Source organism: Heteronotia binoei, chromosome 15 (genome assembly GCF_032191835.1).
Source record: "Heteronotia binoei isolate CCM8104 ecotype False Entrance Well chromosome 15, APGP_CSIRO_Hbin_v1, whole genome shotgun sequence".
NCBI lineage: Eukaryota > Metazoa > Chordata > Lepidosauria > Squamata > Gekkonidae > Heteronotia > Heteronotia binoei.
Genome location: NC_083237.1, coordinates 64,450,362 through 64,466,681, shown reverse-complemented (window position 1 = coordinate 64,466,681; position 16,320 = coordinate 64,450,362). Strand labels below are relative to the sequence as shown.

Genomic DNA, 16,320 nt, shown 5'->3' with positions numbered 1-16,320 from the left:
AGCGGGAAAAGCTGCAGAGAGGCTGGCGTTCCTATGGCGGTCTTTTGGCGCTCTCTGGATCTTCAGCGCTGGGGTGGCGGCAAAAGGAAGGATCAGCAAGCTGCTGAAAAAGCACCCGCTGCCTGCTTCCTCCCCACGTGATCCGGGGAGGAAGCAGCGGCGGTGGCAGCCACTTTTTCAGCGACTTGCTGATCCACCCTAGTGCTGAAGGTCCGGAGAGTGCCGGAAGGCAGGCATAGGAGTGCTGGCCTCCCTGCGGCTTTTCCCACTGATCAGCTAATCAGGAGGGGGGGCCTTGAAAGAGTGGGTGGGAGGGAGGGAGAGAGGGGGAAGCAGGCAACTAGGGATTTGCCTAGGGGGCAGGGCTGGGGCTGATTTTGGCACACCTGCCCTGCCAGCGCCCTAGGCAAATGCTTATTTTGCCTAGTGAGTGAGCTGGCCCTGCTCGTGCTGTTCTTCCAAGCTACCCACGGTGCCCTGATTTAATCCCTTTCCCCCCTCTTGCAGGCCTAACAGACGATGAAGATATCAAGGTGCTCCTGAAAGGGTCCCTCCTCTGGAAGATCAAGGGCCGCCAGCAGCAGAAGCAACGGCTTCACCGCCTTCAGGACGACGGGATGACCATCTGGTTTGAGACCCGCTTCAAAAGGGCTCACTCCAAACATGTCTGTAAGTCTCTCTAAAACGAAGCTCAAGGCCAGGGGTATCTTTAAGACCAGCAAAGTTGGTCTAGTTCTCAAAACCTTTTAAAAATCCCTGGACCAAGGGAGGCTAGATTGAAATCAACGAGGGAGCAAGCTTTCTCAACAATGGCTCCCCAATGGTGGAATCAACTCCCAGAGGAGGTGCGAGCCCTGCGAGACCTAAACCGGTTTCGCAGGGCTTGCAAAACCGTCCTCTTTCAGCTCGCTTTTGAATGAAGCCGAGATGTGACAGCTAGCCATCCTATATACACTCTGAATGCAGAATGATAAATCAGAATGGTTTTCTCTTGTATCTAAGTTCTAGTTTAATTTTATGAATGTAACTTAATTTATTTTAACTGCCTATAGAAATGATTGTATTTTATTGTATTTTATTGTACCATGGTACTTACCATGCCTGTTAGCTGCCCCGAGCCTGCCTTTGGCGGGGGAGGGCGGGATACAAAAATAAATTTATTATTATTATTATTATTATTATTATTATTATTATTATTATTATTATTATTATTATTATTATTATTATTATTCTGGGTATAAGCTTTTGTGTGCATGCACACTTCTTCAGATACATTGAAATAGGACTTCCTCATATAGGTGGGGGGGCGGTTAGACTTGGACTTGGAGACTCAAGTTCGGATCTCCACTGCCATGGAAGCTCACTGGGTCCACCTTGGACCGGTCACTCTCTCAGCCTAACCTTCCTCATGGGGTTGTTGTGAGGATAAAATGAAGGAGACGAGAACAGTGTAAGCTGCTTTGTGCCCCTGTTGGGGAGAAAGGCAGGGCATAAATAAAATAAATAAACTAACCCACCCTTCCAAATACTCCCTCCTCCTCCTCCCTTCCTCTGTGAGGGGCTTGGAAGAGGGTGGGAGGAAGCGAGGCCTGACGCAGAGCAGTTATGCCCCCCACATTCTTCTACCCCTATGGAGCTCCTTAAAGGCATCTTGGTGCAAACAGGGAGGGGTGATAGGCCAGCCCCTCTGTACGGAAGAGCTGTTATCAGGCCTGTGGGTCTCTCATGGCTTTCCTCAGTTGTGTTCAGGCTGTAAGTTTTTACAGGTTTGGTTTCGGCCTGTATGGAGAAAAATGTGCTGCTGATTAATTGATCACCATTAAGTGATATGATCACCACCTTCAAATACTTGAAGGGTTGCCATATAGAAGATGGTGTGGAATTGTTTTCTGTGGCCCCAGAAGGTAGGACCAGAGCCAGTGGGTTGAAATTATATCAAGAGAGTTTCCGGCTCAGTGTTACGAAGAACTTCCTGACCGTTAGAGGGGTTCCTCAATGGAACGGGCTTCCTCGGGAGGTGGTGGGCTCTCCTTCCTAGGAGGTTTTTAACCAGAGGCTAGATGGCCATCTGACAGCAATGAAGAGCCTGTGAATTTAGGGGGAGGCATTTGTGAGTTTCCTGCCTTGTGCAGGGGGTTGGACTAGATGACCCTTCTGTACTTCTATGCATCTGCCATTCTTGACCAGCTGGCCTAAGACTGGCCAAGGGACTTGGGGGCAGACAAAGGCAGGGGGGGCTTCCATGTTTTCATGCTAGAAGGAAAAGGGCTGTTTCCCCCGGAGCAGACTTTCTTTCTTTAGCCCATGGGTGAGGCCATTATACCTTGAAACCACATCAGGGAGGCCGAGTTAGTAAGCTTTTAACATCTCCTTAAGATAGCCTCTAGCCAGTATTAGTTTAGTCTTTTTTTTTGTCTTGTCTTTTTTTGTCTTGTCTTGTCTTTAGCTTTTGGCTAAGAAGTGGTTCCAGCCTAGCTTGCACTCTGTATAATTTGAATGATTTAATAAAACCAAAATAGTCCTCTTGTCTCAAGAGTTACTTGCTGAGTGCAGGCACACACCCTTCAAAACGAACGCAGCTCCTTACACCCCCCCCAGACCTCCCTGCTGCCAGCTAGGAGCCCACTGCTTTGTGCTGTCCCCACTCCACTGTGATGGGGCTTCTCTTTGGCCAAGCCAGGAGGCTGACTTGGAGATCTGTGGCAGGAACAGAAGCTTTGAGGCGGGGCCAGCTTCTCCCTGACCCATAGAGGGGGGAGATGGAGGGATGAAAGGCTGTCGGAATCCTGGCAGCTGCCCTCAGCAGTCAGACCCCATTGAGAGCTCTTTCCCTCAGACCCAGCTCAGTGTACTTCGTTGCCTCAGGCAAGGTATACAACGCCCCCCCAGCATCAGCCAGGTCCAATCCGGTGGGACCCTGGGCCTAGGAGGGGGTTAAAAAAACCAGAAACCAATTGACACAATATCTTTGGTTAGGACCAAGCAAAGGGCAGCTAACTCTCTCTCTCTCTCTCTCTCTGTGTGAGCACTCATGTAGAAGAGAATCTGCTCCCTTTCTGAAGTGATCCATTCCTCGTGGGTCACCCATTGGGCTTGTAGATTCCCAGTCTAAGCGCTGCCCGTCTGTAAAACAGGCAAATGTTTTTCTTGAATGCCTTCCAGAACGCTTCATTTGCTTGTAGTCAAGACCCCAGCAGTTCAGTGATCACAAACAGTCCGTTTCATTGATGGATATTTATTGACTCATGACAGCTATAGGCAGGGTGGACTTTGCAAAAATTGACTTGGCAGGCTTTTGCCCCTCCTCTTATAGCTTTGGCTGAAACTGTTAAATTTTCAAAGGAAAGTGGGAAGCGGCAATCCCTCCCCCCCAAGTATTTTTCATCCCATTTGCAGATGCACATAATCTTCAAGAGTGGCCTTGGTAAGCCTGGAGACTAGGCTGAAAGAATGCGATAACTGTTGCACAGAGATAGGCACAGGTGAAGCAGAGAAGCAGGAAAGTAAAATACTTCAGACAACAGGAAAAAAAATGGCAAGGCCTCTACACTCGTGGCTTGATGAGGTTTCCTGCCCAAGTTAAATGCTTTTAGTTTTTACCTTGTATCTTTGATAGCACTGTCATTCAACAGGAATCAAGTTGCGCCTTTAAGACCAACAAAGTTTTCTGCAGAATGTAAGCTTTTGTGTGCATGCACGCTTCTTCAAACGAGCAATCAGGTACAGTGAGCAGAGCTACACATAGCTGGTAGGCAGTGGTTTAGAATGCAAAATGGTACAAATTTTAAATTCAACGACAGAATAGGAAAATTAACAAATTGAGCCAACCTTTGATCTGGGTAGCATGAGCGTGAGAAAACAATAAAACAGTAACGTCAAACTGTGAGAATGTCTGCTAATCACTCTATTGCTTGTAAGCCTGGGTCAAAACGAGGGCATTTCTTTCTCAGGCTGTGTTTAATTGATCTGTGTCGGCTCACTTTGTGGGGTAGCAGAGATTTGCCACCGAAAGGGCAGTGTTCCACTTTAGATGACTGAAGGCTTTCCCACAGGCTCTGCCCCTTGGACTCTGCCCACATGGACTCTGTGAGCTCAACCACCAGCGCTATACCCTGATGCTGGAACTTTGAGAGTGCCATAATGTCTGGGCCTTGGGTAGTGCCCAGTTAAAATGTCTGCTGTGAAGGATACATCCTGAGCCACAGTGGGTACTCTAATGTAAGATTGGAGGGACCACAAATGGAACTCTGGTCATGCCTGTGACAGCAACTGGGCCATTTTATGAAAAGGGGGAACAGTAGGTTTTGCACCCTGCTTTTCTCTGTCTTAAGGAGTCTCAGAAAGGCTTACAGTCTCCTTCCCTTCCTCTCCCCGCAACAGACACCCTGTGAGGTAGATCCAGAGGAGTTAGCTGCTCTGGTAAGACCTCACCTGGAGTATTGTGTTCAGTTTTGGGCACCGCATTTTAAGAAGGATATAGACGAACTGCAACAGGTCCAGAGGAGGGCAACAAAGATGGTGAGGGGTCTAGAGACCAAGTCCTATGAGGAAAGGTTGAAGGAGCTGGGGATGTTTAGCCTGGAGAGGAGGCGGCTGAGAGGTGATAGGATCACCATCTTCAAGTACTTGAAGGGCTGTCATATAGAGGATGGTGCAGATTGTTTTCTGTGGCCCCAGAAGTTAGGACCAGAACCAGCGGGTTGAAATTAAATCAAAAGAGTTTCCAGCTCAACATTAGGAAGAACTTCCTGACTGTTAGAGCAGTTTCCCAGTGGAACAGGGTTCCTCGGGAGATGGTGGGCTCTCCTTCCTTGGAGGTTTTTAAACAGAGGCTAGATGGCCATCTGGTAGCAATGAAGATCCTATGAATTTAGGGGGAGGTCTTTGTGAGTTTCCTGCATTGTGCAGGGAGTTGGACTAGATGACCCTGGAGGTCCCTTCCAACACTATGATTCTATTATTCTGGTCTGTTGTTGCAAATTAGCAAAGAATCCTATAGCATCTTTGATTACCAAATTTTATTGTAGCATAAGCTTTCGAGCAACACAGTTCTCTCTGTCAGGACCAAAGTGTCATACATAGCCGAGTGTGCTCTGTCGTCTTCTGCATTCCAAAATATTCCACCCACTGACAATGTCAGTCCTCTTCCTCTGGAACCCTGCCAGATGTTGCAGGAGTTTGTGGGCCGAAAGTGAGACAGGTGGGCCTGAGAGAGTTCGGAGAAAACTATGACTGGCCCAGGGTCACCCAGCAGCCTTCATAGAGAGGAGGAGTGGGGAATCAAACCGGATTAGAGTCTGCCATTCTTAACCACTGCATCGCGCTGACACCCAGCCCCGCCAAGCTGGACTTTGTCTCGTCTGGGATTAAAGTGATTCAACACAAGGCTGGCATAATTAGGTCATCTGCTCCAAGCTGTTGCCGAGGGCCTCCTCCCTGCTAGTCCATCGCCGCAGCTCCAAATGCCACTTTGTTTGGGGTCAGCCAGACGCAAAATTGAAAAAAACCCTCCAGCATTCGGATCAGCTTTTACAAGCGATTGTGCTAAGATTCCCCCGTTGTGGTAGAGCATCTGGGGAGGGACGGTGGCTCAGTGGTAGAGCATCTGCTTGGGAAGCAGAAGGTCCCAGGTTCAATCCCTGGCATCTCCCACTAAAAGGGTCCAGGCAAATAGGTGTGAAAAACCTCAGCTTGAGACCCTGGAGAGCCATGAATGGGGCTGTGGCTCAGTGGTGGAGCACCTGCTTGGTAAGCAGAAGGTCCCAGGTTCAATCCCCGGCATCTCCAACTAAAAAGGGTCCAGGCAAAGAGGTGTGAAAAACCTCAGCTTGAGACCTTGGAGAGCCATGAATGGGGCTGTGGCTCAGGGGTAGAGCATCTGCTTGGGAAGCAGAAGGTCCCAGGTTCAATCCCTGGCATCTCCCACTAAAAGGTCCAGGCAAATAGGTGTGAAAAACCTCAGCTTGAGACCCTGGAGAGCCATGAATGGGGCTGTGGCTCAGTGGTGGAGCACCTGCTTGGGAAGCAGAAGGTCCCAGGTTCAATCCCCGGCATCTTCAACTAAAAAGGGTCTAGGCAAAGAGGTGTGAAAAACCTCAGCTGGAGACCCTGGAGAGCCATGAATGGGGCTGTGGCTCAGTGGTGGAGCACCTGCTTGGGAAGCAGAAGGTCCCAGGTTCAATCACCGGCATCTCCAACTAAAAAGGTCCAGGCAAATAGGTGTGGAGAACCTCAGCTTGAGACCCTGGAGAGCCGCTGCCAGTCTGAGAAGACGATACTGACTTTGATGGACCGAGGGTCTGATTCAGTATAAGGCAGCTTCATATGTTCATGTAGAAATAAGACACAATGCAAAGGTTTAAAATAGAAGAAATCCCACAAGCTCCTGCAGCACCTGGCTAGAGGAAGAGCATTGGCATTCTCAATGAGTGGAGCAGGGCGCTTTTTTTTTGTAGCAGGAACTCCTTTGCATATTAGGCCACACCCGCATGATTATTACAGGGCCCACTCGAAGCTCTTGGAGGATTGGCTACATCAAGGGGTGTGGTCTAATATGGAAAGAAGTTTCTTCTACAAAAAGAGCCCCGGGGTGGAGTATTTTGGAATGTGTAAGACGGCAGAACACACTCAGTTACGTATGACGCAGGCAGCGATGGGTGCAAAAAGGAGGGCTGCCAGTTCTTCTGGTATGACAACCGAGATCAGTTCCCTTGTAGAAAACCGCTTTGGAGGGTAGAGATTCCATGGCATTATACTCTTCTGAAGTCCGTCCTTTCACCCAACCCTGCCCAGCCCAGCCCAGGCTCTACCCGCCAGATCTCCTGGTGTTTCCCAATCCTGGCAACTTTAGTTCTGAGCATCAGTTTTGTGCTGGCTATTCAGAGACGGCACTTCTGTGGGGAGAAAGCCCCATGCTTGAAACGGCCATGTTTCATGGGAATGGATGCCTTCTTTCCAGGTCTTGCTTCTCCAGCAGAAAGCTCTGCTGGCATCGCTGTTGCTATTACAAGTGCTGTCTGTATGGCCCTGTATGATTGATACAGGCACGTATTGGCTAGTGCCAATATCATCATAGATAACGAGACACAAGTCCTACTCTTGTTGTCTATCGTGTCCTTCCTCCAAAGAAGTCAGGATTGCCTCCATGTTCTCTCTGGTCTTATCATCACAATGATGCTGTGAGTTAGGAAAGACTGAAAACTCTACTGCAGAGTCATGTTTAAAACCTGAGTCTCTCCTACAGTGATTTGAGAGTCAGAACAGACACGTAAAGATCCACGCACTAGCACCGTGCCCTCTCACTCTTTGACCTGGCCTTTTTTGGTTGAGAAGGTGGGCCCTTCCCTGCAGAAGCGCAAAAGCATTCATTTCAGCATTTAACACCCAGCAGTCAAGAGGCTATCCCTTTCCACTACGCAACACCCAGTTAAAGATACTTTTCACGGCTACTGCATGATATATGAACTGGTCCCGCCCTGCTGCTCCCCATCTTCCAAGGGCAAAACAAGAGGAAGGCTTCCACTGAGTGCATACAAAATCCTTCAAGCGCTGTGGGGTTTGCAAATTCCTCTTCCACACCCTGTCCCAAAGCAAGTTAATGTTCAAATTCCATTCTGGCCAAGGCAGTGCAAGTAACCCCAAGTGCCTTTGCAGATAAAAAAAAAATGTCTGGGGAAAACAAAGCCACACCTTGCCCTGTGCGTCTTGGATAAGGCTGAGCCTGGGGTGCTTGAAAGTTGATTCTTGGGTCAAGGGAGGATAAGAAGTTCCTTATTCATGCAAACCTGGCAGCTTCAAGATGTGGAGAGGTAGCGTGGCACATCAGTGAACCAGGAAAGCTCCGAGTTCAAATTTTGCCTCTGTCAGGAGCTCACTGAGAACTCCACCTCTTTCGTGTGAATCAAATTAGGTTTTTTCCCTGATATGTGTGGACACAGCAAAGACGGACTTTGCTGAACTGAGTGGTGTGGTCAGTTCACATTTTTATAGATTACAATCAGCCATTCATTACACATTGCTTCTGGTGCCCTTAGCAATACCCCCCCCCCCCCAGTTCACATTTTTTTCTATAAAAGAAGAGAAGAAGATATTGGATTTATATCCCGCCCTCCACTCCGAAGAGTCTCAGAGCGGCTCACAATCTCCTTTACCTTCCTCCCCCACAACAGACACCCTGTGAGGTAGATGAAGATATTGGATTTATATCCCGCCCTCCACTCCGAAGAGTCTCAGAGCGGCTCACAATTTCCTTTCCCTTCCTCCCCCACAACAGACACCCTGTGAGGTAGATGGAGATATTGGATTTATATCCCGCCCTTGAAGAGTCTCAGAGTGGCTCACAATTTCCTTTCCCTTCCTCCCCCACAACAGACACCCTGTGAGGTAGATGAAGATATTGGATTTATATCCCGCCCTCCACTCCGAAGAGTCTCAGAGTGGCTCACAATCTCCTTTTCTTCTTCCCCCACAATAGACACCCTGTGAGGTAGATGAAGATATTGGATTTATATCCCGCCCTTGAAGAGTCTCAGAGTGGCTCACAATTTCCTTTCCCTTCCTCCCCCACAACAGACACCCTGTGAGGTAGATGAAGATATTGGATTTATATCCCGCCCTCCACTCCGAAGAGTCTCAGAGCGGCTCACAATTTCCTTTCCCTTCCTCCCCCACAACAGACACCCTGTGAGGTAGATGAAGATATTGGATTTATATCCCGCCCTCCACTCCGAAGAGTCTCAGAGCGGCTCACAATCTCCTTTTCTTCTTCCCCCACAATAGACACCCTGTGAGGTAGATGAAGATATTGGATTTATATCCCGCCCTCCACTCCAAAGAGTCTCAGAGCGGCTCACAATCTCCTTTACCTTCCTCCCCCACAACAGACACCCTGTGAGGTAGATGAAGATATTGATTTATATCCCGCCCTCCACTCCGAAGAGTCTCAGAGCGGCTCACAATCTCCTTTCCTTCCTCCCCCACAACAGACACCCTGTGAGGTAGATGAAGATATTGGATTTATATCCCGCCCTCCACTCCGAAGAGTCTCAGAGTGGCTCACAATTTCCTTTCCCTTCCTCCCCCACAACAGACACCCTGTGAGGTAGATGGAGATATTGGATTTATACCGCCCTCCACTCTGAAGAGTCTCAGAGCGGCTCACAATCTCCTTTCCCTTCCTCCCCCCCACAACAGACACCCTGTGAGGTGGCTGGGGCTGAGAGGGCTCTCACAGCAGCTGCCCTTTCAAGGACAACCTCTGCCAGAGCTATGGCTGACCCAAGGCCATTCCAGCACATGCAAGTGGAGGAGTGGGGAATCAAACCCGGCTCTCCCAGATAAGAGTTCACACACTTAACCACTATACCAAACTGGTTCAGGATGAAAAGAAGGACTCTTGGTGCTAATGCTTCCTTTTTCATTTAAGGACTGAAAGTTATGGTTGCTTTGTAATTTATAGTATGTTTATCTTTGTTATCTTTGTTGACTTTGTAGAATTCAATAACAGAAGCCGGTTTTCACAGTGGGTTATGTACCTTTGATTTTTTGTCCTTTTGCCGTGTTACTCTCTCTGTGTTGTATAATCCACAGTTGGGGGCAGGGGATCCCCCAGGTTGGAGGCCCTCCCCCCACTTCAGGGTCATCAGAAAGCGGGAGGTGGGGAGAGGAAATGTCTGCTGGGCGCTTCTATTATTTGGAGACTGATTCCCATAGGGTATAATGGAGAATTGATCTGTGGGTATCTGCAGCTCAGGGAGGAGGCTTTTTTTTAGGGAGAGGTACCAAATTTTCCATATAGCATCCGGTACCTCTCCTCAAAACACCTCCCCAAGTTTCAAAAAGATTGGACCAGGGGGACCAATTCTGTGAGCCCCAAAAGAAGGTGCCCCTATCCTTTATTATTCCAGATGGAGGGAAGGCATTTATGTGTTTAAACAATTTTATTGATAACATATGGTAACAATATCAAATTATATCATTGCTATCTCTAACCTGTATGATATTTTCCCAACCCCCCTCCCTCCGTTACTAGACTTCCGCCGAGGTTATATAGTAAGATTCAGTTATAAAGGTACCCTTAACCAATCAAAGTTCAATATCTTGCTTTTCCCATATCCTTGTTAAAAAATTGTCCAATGTCTTTTTACATTCCACTCTTTCTCCATATATCCTCTAAATTTCTTCCACTCCTTTTTAAACACCTCCAAATCATAGTCTTTTAAGCTTCTTGTTAATTTGTCCATTTCACTCCACGATAAAACTTTCATAATCCAATCCCATTTTTCTGGTATTTTTTCTTGCTTCCACAACTGTGCATACAATGTCCTAGCAGCTGAGAGCAAGTACCAAATTAAAGTTCTATCTTCTTTTGGAAATTTTTCCATTTGTAATCCCAGCAGAAAAGTCTCTGCAATTTTCTTAAAGTCATATCCCAAAATTTTAGAGATTTCTTGTTGTATCATCTGCCAAAACTTTTTCGCTTTTCCACAAGTCCACCACATATGATAGAAAGAACCTTCATACTTCTTGCATGTCCAACACCTATCTGACATCTTTTTACTCATCTTTGCCAATTTTTTAGGAGTCATATACCACCTGTACATCATCTTAAAACAATTCTCTTTAATACTCTGACATGTTGATATTGTCATCGAGTTCTTCTAAAGATACTCCCATGTATCCATTTGAATTTCTCTGTTCACATTAATTGCCCATTTAATCATATGATGGAGGGAAGGCATTTAAAAGGTGTGCGGTCCCTTTAAACGTGATGACCAGAACTCCTTTTGGAGTTCAGTCACGCCTGTCACACCCTTGCTCCTGGCTCCACCCCCAAAGTCCCCAGATATCATATTTCTTGAGTCTGGCCTGGCAACCCTACTGTGAGGTCAGTTGGGCTGAGAGTGAATACCAAAAGTCACTCACTGAGCGTAATGGATGAAGGCGAACTTGAATCCAGGTTTTGCTAGGTCTAGCTTAACACCATAACTTCTGTGTTACACTATAAAAACGGCACATTTTGCCCTTAAGCCTTATGTAAGGTTTAGCCTGTGTATAGTTTCTCCCCTTCATTTCCCTTTCTCTTTGTACCCCCGCCCCCACACTCCATGACACTCCTGCTTTTCCTACACTCATCTTTGCAGCTACACAGTTATCGTCAGTGTAGGCACAATCCTATCCCCCATGCGCTTCAATCTTCACGTAAAGCTGTTAGGCCAAATCATTCGTGGTTTGGGGGCTGGCTGTCATCAATATGCAGAGGATACACAGCTCTCTCTCTCTCACTCCTTATTCAGATCTCCTAGTGATGCAATAGAGGTTCTCAATCACTGCTTGGCTGCTGTGGGTAAAGAGCTGACAGTTAACAAATTGAAACTAAATCCTGGAAAGACAGAAATAATGCTTGATGGGGAAGTGGAGACCTTGAAGGACATGGTGCTCCCCACTTTTGCTGAGGTTCACCTGATCCTTGTTGACTCAGTTAAGAGTCTGGGGGTTATCCTGGACTCGACGTAATTACTGAAGAAGCAATTAATGCACAGTTGTTCTTCCAATGCAGCCTAGTTTTAAAAACAGCCCTTACCTTGATGCAGCTGATTTGTCCACCTGGATCTAAGCTAAGGTGACATACAGACTGGATTATCGTAATGCACTGTATATTGGTCTCCCTTCAAAATCAATTTGGATTGATGCAGAGTGCCACAGCTCAACTATTATCGGGAGCCAGATGGAACATCATGTATATCACTTCCATTCTGCTGCCATTCCACTGGCCGCCCATCAGTTACTGGGCTCAGTTTAAGGTACCAACCCACAAATGGGCAAAATCAACAACTGCCCATACCTGTACCTTCTGTGTTATGGCCCCTACTTTGAGGAACAGTCTTCCTAAGGAGGTCAGGAGGGCTTCTCCTCTTATGGCTTTCTACAAACTATGCGAAACTGACTTATTCAAGAGGGCTTTCTGGTTGGTTCTACAACCCACATTCTATTGTATTGTTCATTGAATGTCTCGTGTTTTAACAATTTATTGATAACATATGGTTACAAAACTTAATTATAAATTTCCTGTACTAACCCATATGATATTTCAATTCCCCCTCCCTCCCTTGTCTGACTTCCCCGAAGTTATATATTTAAGTTCAATACTAAAGGTACTGGTAACTAATCAAAGTTCAATATTTTTTTTCCCCTCATCAATACTAAAAAATTGTCCAATGTCTTTTTACATTCCACTCTTTCTCCATATATTCTTTAAATTTCTTCCACTCCTTTTTGAATATATCTAGATCATAGTCTCTTAGAGTTCTAGTTAGTTTGTCCATCTCACTCCACAATAAAACTTTCATAATCCAGTCCCATTTCTCTGGTATTTTTTCTTGTTTTCCACAGCTGCGCATACAATGTCCTAGCAGCTGAGAGCAAGTACCAAATTAATGTCCTGTCTTCCTTTGGAAATTTTTCTGATTGTAATCCAAGCAAAAAAGTCTCTGCAGTTTTTTTAAAGTCATAACGCAAAATTTTGGAGATTTCTTGTTGTATCATCATCGTTCATTGAATGTTTCAAGCTGTTGAGTGCAGGGCTTTTTTGAGCGAGAATGCAAAGGATCACAGTTCTGGTTAGCTTGGTGTCTGGGAGTGTGGCCTAATATGCAAATGAGTTCCTGCTGGGCCTTTTCTACAAAAAAAAGCCCAGCGTGAAACAATGGTGACATTAGGGGTGTGTGGTCTAATATGCAAATCAGTTCCTTCTGGGCCTTTCTATAAAAAAAACCCCTGGTTGAATGTATTAATTCTGTAAAATCCACCTTCAGTCTGAATGAGAAAGGCAGATGACAAAGAACATAAATAAGAAACCTGCCTCCTAAGCCCACTTTACCTGGAGGTCTTTCCCTGAGGTCAAAGCAATTTTCCTGCTCAATGAAAAATTTCTTCTCTTATGTTCGTATGGATAAAAGGAAGTACTTCTTCACCCAAAGGGTGATTAACATGTGGAATTCACTGCCACAGGAGGTGGTGGCGGCCACAAGTATAGCCACCTTCAAGAGGGGTATAGATAAAAATATGGAGCAGAGGTCCATCAATGGCTATTAGCCACAGTGTATGTGTGTATATAAAATTTTTGGCCACTGTGTGACACAGAGTGTTGGACTGGATGGGCCGTTGGCCTGATCCAACATGGCTTCTCTTATGTTCTTATGAAACTCTAAACTCAGGAATCCATCAATACACTCATGAAAAACCTTACAATTTGGGGGGAGGAGGGGAGACTGAAATTCCCAGTTCCCTTTGCCATTTGCTCTCCTCTCTTCTTTTGCAGTCTCCATCTTGCACATCGAAAGCGTGCGCGAAGGCTACCAGTCCGAGGGGCTGCGGAAATACGGCAGCTCTTTCCCCGAGCCTCAGTGCTTCACAATCGTTTTCCGAGGCAAGCGGAAGAACCTGGATCTTGCTGCTCACACTGCCGAGGAGGCTCAGCGATGGGTGAGAGGCCTCACCAAACTAATGGCCAGAGCGGAAGCCATGAGCCAGCGGGAAAAGCTGGAGCAATATCCTTTCCACAGAGGGCACAGCGCGGGCAGGAGTGCGTAGGAAGCTGCCCTACAGAACCGGGCAGAATTGCTCAGCGCCCCATTCCCCTCACCAGCCCTAGGTAGTCTGTCGAGAAGCTGCATGTTGGGAGTTTCCAGTTGAAACGTAGGTTCACAAATGCACGTTAGAAGGCTTCAGATCGGAACTGAAGGGCGCAGGGGCAGGGGGCTAATTGTCAGCTCCTGAGCAGTCCTCAATAAGCAGGCCTCTTTCTGGTGTTCAGAAAATCTTTACTTTTATTGACAGACACATCCAGTTTGATGTAGTGGTTAAGTGCGCGGACTCTTATCTGGGAGAACCAGGTTTGATTCCCCACTCCTCCACTTGCACCTGCTGGAATGGCCTTGGGTCAGCCATAGCTCTGGCAGAGGTTGTCCTTGAAAGGGCAGCTGCTGTGAGAGCCCTCTCAGCCCCACCCACCTCACAGGGTGTCTGTTGTGGGGGAGGAAGGTAAAGGAGATTGTGAGCCGCTCTGAGACTCTGTCCTTGAAAGGGCAGCTGCTGTGAGAGCCCTCTCCAGCCCCACCCACCTCACAGGGTGTCTGTTGTGGGGGAGGAAGGGAAAGGAGATTGTGAGCCGCTCTGAGACTCTTTGGAGTGGAGGGCGGAATATAAATCCAATATCTTCATCTACCTCACAGGATGTCTGTTGTGGGGGAGGAAGGGAAAGGAGATTGTGAGCCGCTCTGAGACTCTTCGGAGTGGAGGGCGGGATATAAATCCAATATCTTCAACTTCCTCACAGGGTGTCTGTTGTGGGGGAAGAAGGTAAAGGAGATTGTGAGCCTCTCTGAGACTCTTCGGAGTGGAGGGCGGGATATAAATCCAATATCTTCATCTACCTCACAGGGCGTCTGTTGTGGGGGAGGAAGGGAAAGGAGATTGTGAGCCGCTCTGAGACTCTTCAGAGTGGAGGGCGGGATATAAATCCAATATCTTCATCTACCTCACAGGGCGTCTGTTGTGGGGGAGGAAGGGAAAGGAGATTGTGAGCCGCTCTGAGACTCTTCGGAGTGGAGGGCGGGATATAGATCCAATATCTTCTTCTTCTTCTTCATCACAGCAGTACTTATTTATTTTTTAAATCAGATTCATATCCTGCCCTCTCGTGACGGGCTCGGGGTGGCTAACAACAAATAAAAACAGCATAAAATATTAAAAACAAAATATACAATAAAATCATTTCCATGGTATAGTCATTAAAAGTCCAAGATGCATGTTGATGTTCTAGTCATTCTGACGTTTCTTTTTTCAGTTATGTTAGTTCAGTGAGGTTGTCAGTGCTGTGGAATAAGAGGCACCTCCCCTTAACCATTAAAAGCAAGTTCGAACAGTTCGGTCTTAACAGGCCCTGATGTTTCCGGGGAGGGCATTCCACAGAGCGGGGGCTATTACCAAGTATGACTCTTTGTTTTATATAAACAATTTTATTAGTAACATATTAGTAACATATGGTAGTAGAACTATTTCTACAGCTTATAAAAAAAAAGCCTTAAGATGAAAGCATCATTCTACCCCACATCTTACTTTCCTCCCACCCCACCCCCCAATTATTGACCCCCGCCAGTGTTATTTTTTAGAAAACAGACATTAAAGGTACCTTTAACTATCAAGAAAAAACAAAAATTGATTAAGAAAGAAAAAAAGAGAAAAAAACCCCTTCAAAAGTTATATTCTTGTCTTAAAGGTCTTAATCTTCAAAAATTGTCCAGTGTCCTTTTATTTTCCACTCTTTTTCTACATATCTTCTGAATTTCTTCCACTCCCGATTAAAGAGTTCTAAATCGCAGTCTCTTAATTTTCTTGTTAGCTTATCCATTTCACTCCATGACATAACTTTTAAAGTCCAGTCCCATTTTTCTGGTATTTTTTCTTGCTTCCACAACTGCTTCCACAACCAAGTATGACTCTTTGTGTCAGATTTGGCTTTGACTCTGGGAGCCAGATCTACATACCCTCTCCTGGGTATATTACAAGCTTGCCAGAATTCAGAACAAAAAGCCTGCACAAAGCAAAGGTTAACAGTTTCTCACCCAGTCCCACGTTGTGTGCTAACAGGTGCCAAGACAGTCTCTGAAGAGAAGATACCATGTCCTTAAATTCCAGACGCCAGGGTAGAATGATTACTTTATATGTTACAGACAAAAGAAAACAAGCGAGCAAGCATCACAGAGCATAACTCCCCCGACATTCCCATTACAGTTACAGCAAGTGCAGGAACCAACAACGTCCATGGCAAGCCCCCTTGACACTAATGGGCAAAGAGGAGCTCCCCAGGACCCACAGAGGGGGGCACACAAAAGGGTCCTGGGGAGCTCCCTTTTGGGGAAACTTGTGGAAACTGACAGGCTGCTTTCCCCAATGGGTGAAGCAGGGGGCTCTTTGGGGACACATCAAGCGTGTGTGGTGGTGGGGAGGCTTCCACTCCTCCCTGTGCGCTGTGGGTTCTCATCTGAATTGGTTCCCCCTCACGCCTGCAAATTAAGTTTCAGCTGGAAACTCGCAACACCATTTGAATCATAGAATCATAGAGTTGGACCTCCAGGGTCATCTAGTCCAACCCCCTTGCACAATGCAGGAAATTCACAAATACCGCCCCCCCCCCCCCGCATTCACAGGATCTTCATTGCTGTCAGATGGCCATCTAGCCTTCATTTAAAAGCCTCCAAGGAAGGAGAGCCCACCACCTCCCAAGGAGGAAGCCTCTGCCACTGAGGAACCACTCTAACG

General features: G+C 46.8%; 1 protein-coding gene across 1 annotated transcript in view; it reads left to right on the top strand.

The window, feature by feature from the left end:
• Positions 1–503: 503 nt before the first annotated feature.
• Positions 504–16,320, top strand: part of PLCD3 (phospholipase C delta 3) — a 45,060-nt gene continuing 29,243 nt past the window's right edge. The window contains exons 1-2 of the mRNA XM_060256166.1: positions 504–669; positions 13,319–13,547. Of these exons, the coding sequence (XP_060112149.1) occupies positions 618–669; positions 13,319–13,547 (281 nt within the window). The 5' untranslated portion in view covers positions 504–617. The remainder of the gene's footprint in view (positions 670–13,318; positions 13,548–16,320) is intronic.